Here is a 14,606-nt window from a genome sequence, read left to right as displayed (position 1 = left end):
GGAAGTTTAAATTTGTCTTATGCTTATTTAACATCTTTATACCTTTTTCACTTTTTAAATAGCTAATTTATTCCTATTCTGTTTCTTCTCACTGCTGGAAATTTTCAGGCCATGGTAAGTATTTAAAAAAATTCATTCAACTAATATTTATTGAGTTCCCAAGAGTATATTGCATTCAATTTACGAAATTTTATTGTTATATAAGACACAGGTACTCAAAGAATGTATCGTTTCATTCAACAATACCAAAAAATGAATAAAGACAAAGCATAATTTTATGACATAAAACAAACAAAACAATCTCTGCAAATTTTTTGGAAGATTCTATCTTTTCAGAGATAGTAGATCAGGCAATTGAGTAATCTTTGAAGGTAAGCTTAGTAAGCTTACTCAGGGAAGGGTTCTCCTTTAGAAAATAAAATATAAAACTGTGGAGCTCCAATGGACAATTATGTTTGCAGCAGAGTTAGGTTCAACTGGCAATTCTCCTGATGCTCCCATATCTAGATGAAGGCTACCTTTAATGCCTTATATAATTGTCATTTTCTAAGTCAGTCAGAAAAACTTTGTATGTCTTATATGCCTAAAATCTTCAGAGATTTTAGGTGACTCATTTTGACTACTAGGTCACTTGGACTTACATCCTCACAATGGCATACACAAAAATACAGTCCTGATAATTTGACTTGTCCACCATTAAACTAGACTATTTTTTGAGAAAGTAGTAAAGCATTTTCCAGATAGGATCTAAAAGACCATTCCATTGAGATTATAGAATTTTTAAAAAGAGTCCCAAATCAATGCTCTATAGCCATCATCTGTTGCCATGGGCTTGATTTACAACAACTTCGTATGATAAAGCATATTTTACCTGGCAAACTGATTATGTCCACTTAAGAGATACTTTTTTTAAAGAAAGGCTATAATACCATTAGCCTGTGTTATAATCTTGGATGAGTCAGCTAATAGTATACAAAAGCATTCTAAGTGTTCTGTGCATAGAACATTCTATCTTTCCAACTAATTTCAATTTTTGGTGTTAAGCATGAGAGAAACTTTAACCCCTATTTTGCAGGAAAGGAAATTCAGGATTATAGTGGTAATGTAACTTTGTCTAAGTTCATATTATAACTGGAATTCAGGTCTTTTGCCTTGCCTTCCTCTACTACCATGGGGCCCATTGTCTTCATCTAGAAACTCTTGGGAATGATCTAGATCAGTGATGGGCAAACTTTTTAAAGAGGAGGCCAAAGGAAAGGAAATGCTCATCTGTCAGTCTGTTTCTAAGGCAAATCTTTTGAAGTTTCATTGTATTGTATCCTACTCATTGTATTTGTTTGTCAGATTAGGAATAATGTCGAGCAGCTGGATAGAACATTTCAGTCTCCCCACCCCCATCTGGCCCATGGGCTATAGTTTGTCCATCACTCTTCTAGACATTTTAAAATGTTTCCATTTATATCTAACATTTGAAAATTACATATTTCTCAGTATATAACTAAAGGTCATATAAAAACCATGTCAAAATAAATAAATGGCAGCTTTGTGTAATGCTATCAAAGGTAATAAAAATGAAGTTTTTGCATGTTAGCATCCTCCTTTGAAGACCAAGAAATATTAACATTTCACTGTCTATATTGTAATCTTTACTTCTTGCTCTATTTATTAATAGCATTTTTTAAATATTTGCCTTAGACATTAGCTGCCCGAAAATCTGGACTCTCCTTGGCCATGGTTATTAGGACATCTCTAAACAATGAGGAATTGGTAAGTATTATATAATAGTAAATTAAATTATGTTATCCAAAGGCTCATTAGTGAGTAGGGAATAGGACAGAGCCCTACAGAAAGTTTATCTCCCTAAGTTTTCATGGTATTCACTGATGTGTAACATGAAAGATAAACAAGGCTTTGTCTGGGCGTTCTTCCCTGAGATAATTATATGTGACACACAATATGCAAAATATGTTTATAAGGAGCTAAGAGAATAAAGACAAAATCTGTACCCATATCTTATTAGTTCCTCAAATTTCTACTGTAGCAATTTTCAGGAAATGCCACTGCATGTATTAGTGGACTATAAAGATTTTTGTGATAAGTCATGACAGACTTTTCCCATATACAATCCTCTGCATGGAATGTGGCTGTCATATCACTCTGTTGTCTCAGGTGAAGATCTCACTTTGGATAATCATCAGCTATCAGCAACACTAAGTCTGGGGACTTCTCCTTCTTTCTCTTGTTTTTTTTCCCACAGATAAACATTTGCTTTTCAACAACCTGTAGCCCAGTCCCTCTCCCAATTTGCCTTCTATCTTCCATTCCTCTGTTTGTCTGTCTCTCTATCACTCTCTTTGTCTACCTCTCTGTCTGTCTCATTCGGTATAGGAACCCTTTCAGTGGTTACAACACTTGTGTGTGTGTGTGTGTGTGTGTGTGTGTGTGTGTGTGTGTGTGTGTAGATACAGAAGGGTGGATCTAGACTTGTCATTTTACTTGTGCAGGGAATTCCAATTTACAGAACTTTTTTCTATTAAGGCAGATAAACAGCTCTTTTATAACATGGTTTAAGAGATTTTATTTGGGTGTGAGGATATTAGGGGAAGAAGCCAAGTTTTCTAACTACAAATCTGGGTCTCTATCTATTGAAAAATACTGAGTAATAATCATTTAAAAATTTATAGTATATAATATAATATTATGCACAATAATAATTATTAGAGACAACTTAGATGGCATTTTAAGGTATACAAGAAAGGCACTTAACTTATATTATCAAGTTAAATCTTCACAATAGTTATGTGAGATAAGTTCTATTATTATCCTTATTTTGACAGATGGGTAAACTGAGGCTAGGATAAGTAAAATGACTTTCCAAGGTCATTCAACTAGTGCCTATGGAAGAAATTAAACTTATCTTCCTGCATCCAGTTCTGGAATTTCACCCAGTTCACCAACTACCTACCTTCTCTCCATAGCAAATTTAGGCATTGGCCAATGTACCAAAAAGGTATGCTTTGTCATGGAAGTTGGAGTAGAGACAACATAGATGACTAGGAAAATTCTTCTAGGAGAATGGTATAGAACTCCTAAGACTATTTCTGGTCCAAGATCTAGGATGGAGTTAGGGGAATCATTTAGAGGGAGAAGGAGTTGGTCCATAAACATTACTGCTCCCTGATATTTCTGTCCTTTTCAAGGATGAGGGGAGAGACTTTTGCATTCCTCCCAAGTGCTAAATTGGGCAACTAGGTGACTCAGTGAGAGCCAGGAAGTCCAGGGTTCAAATCTGGAGTCACACACTTCCTAGCTGGGCAAGTCATTTCACTTCCATTGCTCAGCCTTTACTACTTTGGGATCTGGGGCCAAGATGACAGCTTAGTAGCAGCAAAAGCTGAAACTGTTCTGACAATCCTTCATAATCAATCTTTAAAAAGCCCCTCAAAACAACAAGAGTCGAAAACCAATAGCAAGATGGAGTAAGGGGGCTTTCATGCTAAACACAACTTGAAAGGTAGACAGAAAGTCAATTGTCATAGGATGAGGGAACTGGAAGAAAAACTGCACAAAGTATTGCCTGACCACCCCCACCCCCACCTACTGTGAGCCAGATTCAAAGTTTGGACATAGGCCAACTTTGAGATCATAGGGCTCTGGCTACATGAACAACAGAGCACTCCAGAGCCAAGACCCATCCTTTGAAGTCCCAGCATTAGCACCAAACCACAGTGATGTCTGAAAGTCCATAGCACTTGGTTCTTTCAAGTCTGCACTGTGGGTGAAGCCCTTAGGCCAAGGGAGCTTGGAGTGCTGAGTCCTATAAACCATCAGCAAAGGAATCAGGATCAGTAGCTTTCAGAACTCTTAGTCTACAGGCAAAAAAAAAAGCCATGAAAATGAGCAAACAGCAAAAGAAACACCTAACCATAGAAAATATCTATGGCAACAAAGAACAAGGCATAAAATTAACAGGGGGTGGTAAAATACAAGCAAACACATGTAAAACTTCAAAGAAAAATAGGAATTTGTCTCAAGTGCTGGAAGAACTCAAAAAGGAATTAGAAAAATCAAATAATACAGATTGAAAAAAATGTGAATAGGAAATGAAAGTAATGCAAAAAGAAAATAACAGTTTGAAAAGCAAAATTGGTCAATTGGAAAAAGAGGCAGACAAATTCAATGAAGAAAAGAGTTCCATGACAAGTAGAATGGACCAAATGGAAAAAGGGAATCAAAATGTTATGGAAGTCCTGATTAGAAAATTGCAAATTAAAACAACTCTGAGGTATCACTTTATACTTAGCAGACTGGTGAATATGGCAGCAAAGGAAAATGATAAATGTTTGAGGAGTTGTGGCAAAATTGGGACACTAATACACTGCTGGTGGAATTGTGAATTGGTCCAACCATTCTGGAGGGCAATTTGGAACTATGTCCAAAGGGCTATAAAAGAATGTCTGAGCTTTGTTCCAGCCATAGTACTTCTGGGTTTGTGCCCCAAAGAGATAATAAGGAAAAGTACTTGTACAAAAATGTTCATAGCCACACTCTTTATGGTGACAAAAAATTGGAAAATGAAGGACTGTCCATCAATTGGGAAATAGCTGAATAAATTGCGGTATCTAATGGTGATGGACTATTATTGTGCTGGAAGGAATAATGAACTGGAGGATTTCTATATAAACTTGAAAGACCTCCAAGAATTTGTAAAAGGTAAAGAAATTATGGTTAAAGTAAATATATAAGAGTATGGGGTTAAGATGGCGGCAGAGTAAGGAGCAGCTGCTCGATCTCTCCTGACCGAAGCATATAGGACCCCTCAAGGGGAAAATAAAAACGAGTCCAGAAGAACGAAGGAACCCCACAACAGGGCGCAGCATTGAAGGTATGCAGAATCGGGGCATTTCCACGCTATAAAGGGGTGAAACAACTCTCACTAAAACGTGAGAGGAAGAAGCCCCTCCCCCACTCCCCACACCACACACCTCCAACAACACCAACGCACAAGTGTGAAAACAGGACTGGGGCAACCAGATAATCACTGGCAGCCCCAGGGCTTGTACTTGTGTGATGCAAGACGAGGGACCCCAGGTGGCTGGGGGCTCGCACGGACTTTCCCAGAGGTCCACGTGGGTGAAGGCACCGCCTCTGACCTGGACAAAGGCCCCTAAAACATGGCCTTTCCCAAGCACTGAAGGCATCGCCTCAGGTGTGAATAAAGATCTCCAGCCCATGGACTTTCACTACCTTCTGCAGGGGTGAAGGCAGTGCCCTAAGAGCATCTGCACAGGCAAAGGCAGTGCCCTAGGCTTGAATAACTATCTCCAGCCCAGGCTTGGACCTCCAGTGAGGACCCCCCGGACCGAGCACGGCAGTGAAAGCAGCCCCAAAGACTACTGAAGGAACCTCGAGCAGAGGGGCAGACCGGGAACTACCAGGAGGTCTGACCCCGAGGACAAGGAGACCGGAGCCCCCGGGAGATTGCAAGGCACAGGTAGACCCTGAGTGCAAAGACAAAGCTGAAAAGAGGCGGGGCTAACAATGGCCAGCAATAAGGAAGCCCAGAAGAAAAAGACTATCAAGAGAAACTCTGGAACACTCAACAACTTCTACACAGAGAAACTCCAGACAACAGAGGAGGGAAAACAAAAATCCAAACCTCCCCCCAAAAATGAAAGCTGGTCACAAGCTATGGAAGAGTTTAAAAATGAAATTCTGAGGAAGATGGAAGAAATCTGGCAAGAAAATAACAGTTTAAAAGGCAGAATTTCACAATTGGAAAGTGAGACAAGTCAACTGAAGACCAAAAATGACCAGATTGAAAAGGAAAACCAAAAAATTATAGCTGAAAACCAAAACATTAAAGCCAAAAACCAGTCCTTAAAGGCTAGAATCAAACATTTAGAAACCAATGATCTCTCAAGACAACAAGAACAAATAAAACAAAGTCAAAAGTCTGATAAAATAGAAGGAAACATGAAATATCTCGATGAGAGAGTGACAGACCAAGAAAAGCGGTCTAGAAGAGACAACTTGAGAATCATTGGTCTTCCAGAAAAGGCAGAAATTAATAGAAACTTGGACTCCATACTTAAAGAAATTATACAGCAAAATTGCCCTGAAGTTCTACAACAAGAGGGCAATATAGACATTGAAAGGATCCATAGAACACCCTCTACACTGGACCCAGAAAAGTCAACACCCAGAAATATAATGGCGAAATTGAAGAGCTTTCAAGTTAAAGAAAAAATCTTACAAGAAGCCAGAAAGAGACAATTCAAATATCAAGGAGCACCAATAAGGATCACACAGGATCTGGCAGCCTCAACACTAAAAGACTGCAAGGTTTGGAATACAATATTCAGAAAGGCAAGAGAGCTGGGCCTTCAGCCACGAACCAACTACCCAGCGAAACTAACCATATACTTTCAGGGGAAAGTATGGGCATTCAACCAAATTGAAGAATTCCAAGTTTTTGCACAAAAGAGACCGGGACTAAATGGAAAGTTTGACACTCAATCACAAATATCAAGAGAAAGATGAAAAGGTAAATAAGAAACAGAGGGAAAAGAAAGAAAACTCATAGTCTTTTAAGCTTGACTCTTTAAGGGCATAAATAAGATCTAATTATCTGTATTACTAGGTGGAGAAATGCTATGTATAATTCTCTGTAATGAACTCTATACACTATTATAATATGCACTATTATAGCAACCAGGAGAATAATTCATAGGGAGAGGACAGGATACTAAATGGTCTAAGAAGACATGGGGAGTGGGAAAGGGGGGGGGAATAGTATGGGACACCAAGAAAAATTCGAGTAAATAAGAAAAATAAGATATTCTATTACACACAAAGAGGGCATGGGGAGGGGAGGGGATAAATAATACCATAAGAAGGAGAGGAAGAGAGCATAATCAAACCTTACTCTCAGTGTAATCAACCCGGTGAAGGAAGAGTAGCTTTATTATCCATCTGGATAAAATACTCTATCTAACCGTACTGTGAAAGTCACAGGGGATAAACCAAAGGGAGCAGGGGAGTGGGGAGGCCAAAAAAGGGAAAGGCGAAGAAGGGGGAGGGAATTCATTTGGTCTTTAAAAAATAAAAAGAGGGAAACAACAAGGGAGGGGGCAGAAAGGGAAGTTAATCAAGGGAGGAGATAAGGGATACCAGCTCAAAGCAAACCACTGGTGTAAAAGAAAATAGTGTAATAAGAAGGAGTGGGTCTAGGGGAGGATACAAAAATGTCAGTGAATACACAACTAACAATTGTAACTCTGAATGTGAACAGGATGAACTCGCTCATAAAACAGAAGCAAATAGCAGAGTGGATCAGAAACCAAAATCCTACCATAGGTTGTCTACAAGAAACACATATGAGGCGGGTAGACACACACAAGTTCAAGGATAAGGGTATGAGCAAAATCTTTTGGGCATCAAATGAGAAAAAGAAGGCAGGAGTGGCTATCATGATCTCTGACAAAGCCAAAGTAAAAATAGATATGATTAAAAAAGACACGGAAGGTCATTACATCCTGATTAAAGGTAGTATAAACAATGAGGAAATATAACACTGCTCAATATATATGCACCAAGTGGTATAGCATCCAAATTCATAAAGGAAAAACTGGCAGAGCTCAAGAAGGAAATAGATAGTAAAACCATAATAGTGGGAGATCTAAATATTCCTCTTTCAGATCTAGATAAATCAAACCAAAAAATAAATAAGAAAGAGGTAAGAGAGATGAATGAAGTCCTAGAAAAATTAGATCTAATTGATATGTGGAGAAAAATAAATAGGGACAAAAAGGAATACACCTTCTTCTCAGCTGCACATGGCACATTCACAAAGATTGACCATGTTATAGGGCATAGAATCATTGCAAACAAATGCAAAAGAGCAGAAATAATAAATGTAACCTTCTCAGATCATAATGCAATAAAAATAATAATTAGTGAGGGCACTTGGACAGGAAAATCAAAAACTAATTGGAAATTAAATAATATGACTCTTCAAAACCAATTGGTCAAAGAAGGAATCATAGAAACAATCAACAATTTCATTGAAGAAAATGACAATGATGAGACATCCTACCAAAATCTGTGGGATGCGGCCAAGGCAGTACTCAGGGGGAAATTTATATCCTTGAGTGCATATATTAACAAATTAAGGAGGGCAGAGATTAATGAATTGGGCATGCAACTCAAAAAATTAGAAAGTGAGCAAATAAAAAAACCCCAGATGAAAACTAAATTAGAAATACTAAAAATTAAGGGAGAAATTAATGAAATCAAAAGTAAAAGAACTATTGAATTAATAAATAAGACTAGAAGCTGGTATTTTGAAAAAACAGATAAAATAGATAAAGTACTAGTCAATCTAATAAGAAAAAGGAAAGAAGAAAACCAAATTGACAGTATTATAGATGAAAAGGGAGACCTCACCTATAATGAAGGGGAAATTAAGGCAATCATTAAGAACTATTTTGCCCAATTATATGGCAAGAAATATGACAATTTAGGAGATATGGATGAATATTTACAAAAATATAAATTGCCTAGATTAACAGCAGAAGAAATAGAATACCTAAATAATCCCATATCAGAAATAGAAATTGAACAAACCATCAAAGAACTCCCTAAGAAAAAATCGCCAGGGCCTGATGGATTCACAAGTGAATTCTATCAGACATTCAAAGAGCAACTAATCCCAATACTATACAAATTATTTGATATGATAAGCAAAGAAGGAGTCCTACCAAATTCCTTTTATGACACAAATATGGTACTGATTCCAAAGCCAGGGAGATCAAAAACAGAGAAAGAAAACTACAGACCAATCTCCATAATGAACATAGATGCAAAAATCTTAAATATAATACTAGCAAAGAGACTCCAGCAAGTAATTAAGAAGATCATCCACCATGATCAGGTGGGATTTATACCAGGAATGCAAGGTTGGTTCAACATTAGGAAAACCATCCACATAATTGACCATATCAACAGCCTAACAAACAAAAATCATGTGGTTATCTCAATAGATGCTGAAAAAGCCTTTGACAAAATACAGCATCCATTCCTATTGAAAACACTGAAAAGTATAGGAATAGAAGGACCCTTCCTAAAAATAATAAATAATATATACCTAAAACCATCAACAAGCGTCATATGCAATGGGGATAAATTAGAAGCCTTCCCAATAAGATCAGGAGTGAAACAAGGATGCCCATTATCACCTCTATTATTCAACATATTACTAAAAACACTAGCAATAGCAATTAGAGAAGAAAAAGAAATTGAATGTATCAAAATACGCAATGAGGAGACTAATCTATCACTCTTTGCAGATTATATGATGGTATACTTAAAAAATCCTAGAGAATCAACTAAGAGGTTGGTAGAAATAATCAACAACTTTAGCAAAGTGGCAGGATACAAAATAAATGCACATAAATCATCAGCATTTCTATACATTTCCAACACATTAGAACAGCAAGAGGTAGAAAGAGAAACACCATTCAAAATCACCCTAGACAATATAAAATACTTGGGAATCAATCTAACAAAACAAACACAGCTATTATACGAAAACAACTACAAAACACTTTCCAAACAAATAAAACTGGACCTCAACAATTGGAAAGCCATTAACTGTTCATGGGTAGGATGAGCTAACATAATAAAAATGAACATCCTACCCAAATTAATTTACCTATTTAGCACCATACCTATCAAATTACCAAAAAACTTTTTTACTGAATTAGGAAAAACTATAACAAATTTCATCTGGAATAACAAAAGATCAAGAATATCAAAGGAAATAATGAAAAAAAAATGTGAAGGAAGGGGGCCTAGCAGTACCAGATATCAAACTATACTATAAAGCAGCAGTCATTAAATCAATATGGTACTGGCTAAGAGATAGAGAGGAGGATCAATGGAATAGACTCGGGGTTAATGATGTCAGCAAGACAGTGTATGATAAACCCAAAGAGCCCAACTTTTGGGACATGAATCCACTATTTGACAAAAACTGCTGGGAAATTTGGAAAACAATATGGGAGAGGTTAGGCTTAGATCAACATCTCACACCCTACACCAAGATAAATTCAGAATGGGTGAACGACTTGAATATAAAGAGGGAAATTATAAATAATTTAAGTGAACACAGAATAGTATACTTGTCAGATCTCTGGGAAAGGAAAGATTCTAAAACCAAGCAAGAGTTAGAGAAAATTACAAAATGTAAATTTAATGGTTTTGATTATATTAAGCTAAAAAGCTTTTGTACAAACAAAAACAATGTAGTTAAAATCAGAAGGGAAACAACAAATTGAGAAAAAATCTTTATAACAAAAAACTCTGACAGGGGTCTAATGACTCAAATATACAAGGAGTTAAAGCAATTGTATAAAAAATCAAGCCATTCCCCAATTGATAAATGGGCAAGAGACATGAATAGGCAATTTTCAGGTAAAGAAATCAAAAGTATCAATAAGCAAATGAGAAAGTGTTCTAAATCTCTAATAATTAGAGAAATGCGAATCAAAACAACTCTGAGGTATCACCTCACACCTAGCAGATTGGCTAAAATGAAAGAAGGGGAGAGTAATGAATGTTGGAGGGGATGTGGCAAAATTGGGACATTGATGCATTGCTGGTGGAGTTGTGAAATGATCCGGCCATTCTAGCTGGCAATTTGGAACTATGCCCAAAGAACTATAAAAGATTGCCTGTCCTTTGATCCAGCCATCCCATTGCTGGGTTTGTACCCCAAAGAGATCATAGATAAACAGACTTGTACGAAAATATTTATAGCTGCGCTTTTTGTAGTGGCAAAAAACTGGAAAATGAGGGGATGTCCTTCAATTGGGGAATGGCTGAACAAATTGTGGTATATGCGGGTGATGGAATACTATTGTGCTAAAAGGAATAATAAACTGGAGGAATTCCATGTAAATTGGAGAGACCTCCAGGAAGTGATGCAGAGTGAAAGGAGCAGAGCCACATGAACATTGTACACAGAGTCTGATATACTATGGTAAAATCAAATGTAATGGGCTCCTGTATCAGCAGCACTGCAATGACACAAGACAGCTCTGAGGGATTTATGGTAAAGATGCTACCCACATTCAGAGGAAGGACTGCAGGAAAGGAAACGTATAAGATAAACAATTGCTTGAATGCATGGGCTGAGGGGGACATGAATGGGAAATAGACCCTTAACAAGGACACATGTTACAACCAGTGGAATTGTACATTGGCCATCAGTGGGAGGAGAGTGGGGTGTGAAGGAGAAAGTAGGGGGCTAAAGTATGTAAACAGGTTAAAAACAAATATTAATAAATAAATAATCTGTAAAAAAAATAAGAGTATGGTTGCCAGGAATTTAATTAATTAATTACAAATGATTTTTTTAGCCATTTATTTATAAAATAGAGAAAGAATAAAAGTAAGAAACTCAGAAAGAAGGCAGAGTAGGAGATCTAGTTTAATGAGCTAGACCAGTGATGGGCAAACTTTTTAAAGAGAGGGCCAAAGGAAAGAAAATGCTCATCTGTCAGCCTGTTTCTAAGGCAACTCTTTCGAAGTTTCATTGTATTATATCTTACTCATTGTATTCTTCAGATTAGGAATAATGTTGAGCAACCAGATAGAACATTTCAGGGGTCACTGCATCTGGCCCACAGGCCATAGTTTGCCCATCACTGAGCTAGACTATGTGCTCAAGCCCTGACTTTACTCCAGCAGGGCTCCAGAAGCCCCAGCGAGAGAGCCTAAAGGTCAGTTAACAAGGGTTTTAGCTATAAGGCCTCCTCCCAGACAAGGGGCCCCTCTGGAGCCTAGAACCTCTAGGAAAGCTAAGGAAGGGATTCAGCCTTTTTCACTCACCCACATGGTAGTTCTAAGGAAAAGAGGTCCTCAGCCAGAGTTCCTCCAGGGTCAAGTTGAAGGTGAAAAGACCTCCCTTCACAGGAGGTTCTTGCAATTTATAAAGACTATTCCTTTTGTCACTTTCTGTGCTTTCCTCCCACTTTACATGTACCAGTTACAGTTCAAGCTTTGCTTAGGACTGCTCAGGGGGGGAGTCTGTGGATTCTGATTCATCACCCACTTTCATACACGTGGGTCTCAGACCTCCCCATCCTTAATGATAAGTGGGGTATGTACATTTGTGGTGATTAAATCTAAAAATGGGCAGTGTAGAGTTAATCCCATCTTCACAAATTGATGCAGAGCAAAAGGAGCAGAACCAGGACAACATTGTACACAGAGACTGATACATTATGGCACAATTGAATATAATGGACTTTTTGACTAGCAGCAATGCAATGACTCAGGACAATCCAGAGGAACTTAGGAGAAAGAACATTATCCACATCCGGAGAAAGTACTATGGGAACAGACATGCAGAAGAAAAACATATGATCAGTCATGTAGTTCAGCATGGATATGATTAGAGTTTGATGTTGAAAGATCACTATAGTGCAAATATGAACAACATGGGAATGGGATTTGAACAATGATACTGTTATAACCCAGTGGAACTGCTTGTCACCTTCAGGAGAGGGGAGGAAAGAATGGGGGAGAGGAAGGAATCATGAATCATGGAACCATGGAAAAGTATTTTAAATAAAAAATATTTTCAAAAAGCTTATGGAAGAAATTCATCCAAATTCTACCTCATTGGTTGTACCTTAAATGAAAGTAAAAGAAGGCTTTGAGGAGTTACTTTTTATTGTCTTTGGAAAAATGGAGTTTGATTTTTTACCCTATACATGTTTTCTCATGAAGACAAAACAAAAGGGAGAAGAAAATGATATACTAAGACTATTAAATTTCAGCTTTGAGTTTGTGAATTTCATGGTATTTTATTCATTTTTTTTGGTTACAATATACACTGTGCTATATTTTACTCTAGAAATGACCAGTCAGCTTTGTGATATGGCTAAAGGAATGACTGAAAGCTTCTGGTTTATGGGGTGGTAGAGGTGAGGTCAGAATCCACAGAACACCCTTTCAAAACCTTCAAATGTCCATTTCCTAAGGACACATGTCTGGCAATGTAAATGAAATGTGACTTCTGTACCTCAACCCCATTTCAGTGTCAGACTTGACAAGCTGTCACATTCAGTTGTTACATGAAAACCAACGATAAATGTTAAATAGAATAAAATCAGTTCTTCAATGTTGAACTCTTTGGTGGCATCCTCAGGGTGAAAAGAGCTGGCAGAAAGTATTTGCTATACCATTAAAGAAAAAAAAAACTGACCAGGTGAAAAAATAGCAAGTGATTGATTTTCCATTTTAATAAAAGCAAAGTACAGTAAAAACAAAGTTATGTCTTCTAAGGAAGTAGAAGATTTAATGATCCAAAATGATAAGTAACACTATGGAGTCTTCTTTAAAATTATTCTGAGAATAAAAGGAAGTAAGGTCAAGTACTTCCTGTCTGTAATTCATCCCTTTTACGAGTAAATAATGTTGTTAAGTTTGGCAGAAGTTAATGGACTATATTCTCCAAAGATGCTCTTTACTAAATTTTAATGTAAGGCTTTTTTTCTCACTTTGCTAGTATGGGAGATGAATTCACATTGGTGGAGAAGCAGCCTCAGAGGCAGAAGGTCAAGTTTTAAGTTCATGACTTCAGACAAATCATTTTACCTACTGATAAGCTGATCTCTTAAAGCTGAAGTTTACAGAGGATAACTAATGTAATTTAATGGAAGAACTTTCTACTCAGAGTTCTCTATGCAGATAATAATAATCCCAGATCTGAACAATAATAAAAAAGCCTATAAGGAATAATCATTAGAAAGTGAAATTTTATTTTTCATAGACGTTACTTTCTCATTTATTATTCATTTAAAAATGTTTGAGTTTCAATTCTCTCCCTCCAGCCTCAACCAAACCATTGAGAAGGAAAGCAATAGGATATCCATTAAACATGTGACATCATGCACACTATATTGCCATCATTCCTGTAACATAAAGCTGGCAACACTTTTATTTACATTTTCAGTAAAGTATTTAGCTTAGTCAACAAGAATTTTTTAATGCTTACTATGTGCCCAACACTGGACTAAGCAGTTGGGAGGCAAAGAAACTCAAAATCAGTTCCTGCTATCAGGAACCTCATTTCCCCCACTCCATCCTGTAAGAATGGGGGAATTGTAAGGGTGATAAATTAATGAGCGACTGGATTTGCTGAACTCAGGCTAGGGTGATGATGATCTTCATGGGTACAGAGAGTAAGATGAAGAATCTTTCTGTCCCAGGCTAGTAATCACACTATCTGACTCTACTATTATCAGAAAACAGATTTATTGTAAGATATTGAATTGGAATGGGTAAGGTAAGTGGGCTGAGGATTTCTCTAATCTTAATGAAAACTTGTTTACTCCCACCAACTGACACTATGCAGGGTCTCTTCTGCCCTCAGCAAAGCTGAGGCTATATTAACTTCCTCTCTCTGTCGCAAATTCCCCATCTATTCTAACTACCTATGCTAAGCCCACAATGATTGAAGTCTTTGTGAGAAAATACAGATAGTTGTGGAGTCAGAATAGATGCCAGGCGTGACTTAAGTCACTTCAGTGAGC

At 37.2% G+C, this 14,606-nt stretch overlaps 1 protein-coding gene across 2 annotated transcripts in view; it reads left to right on the top strand.

The window, feature by feature from the left end:
• Positions 1-14,606, top strand: part of UNC13C (unc-13 homolog C) — a 717,151-nt gene that overhangs the window by 219,492 nt on the left and 483,053 nt on the right. The window contains exons 6-7 of one of the 2 annotated variants that reach the window (XM_044665156.1): positions 109-114; positions 1,696-1,767. In XM_044665156.1, coding sequence (XP_044521091.1) covers positions 109-114; positions 1,696-1,767 — 78 coding nt within the window. The remainder of the gene's footprint in view (positions 1-108; positions 115-1,695; positions 1,768-14,606) is intronic. The other variant, XM_044665155.1, reaches the window with a different exon arrangement.

Source organism: Gracilinanus agilis, chromosome 2 (genome assembly GCF_016433145.1).
Source record: "Gracilinanus agilis isolate LMUSP501 chromosome 2, AgileGrace, whole genome shotgun sequence".
Taxonomy (NCBI): Eukaryota; Metazoa; Chordata; class Mammalia; order Didelphimorphia; family Didelphidae; genus Gracilinanus; species Gracilinanus agilis.
This window is presented reverse-complemented; position numbering and strand designations above follow the sequence as displayed.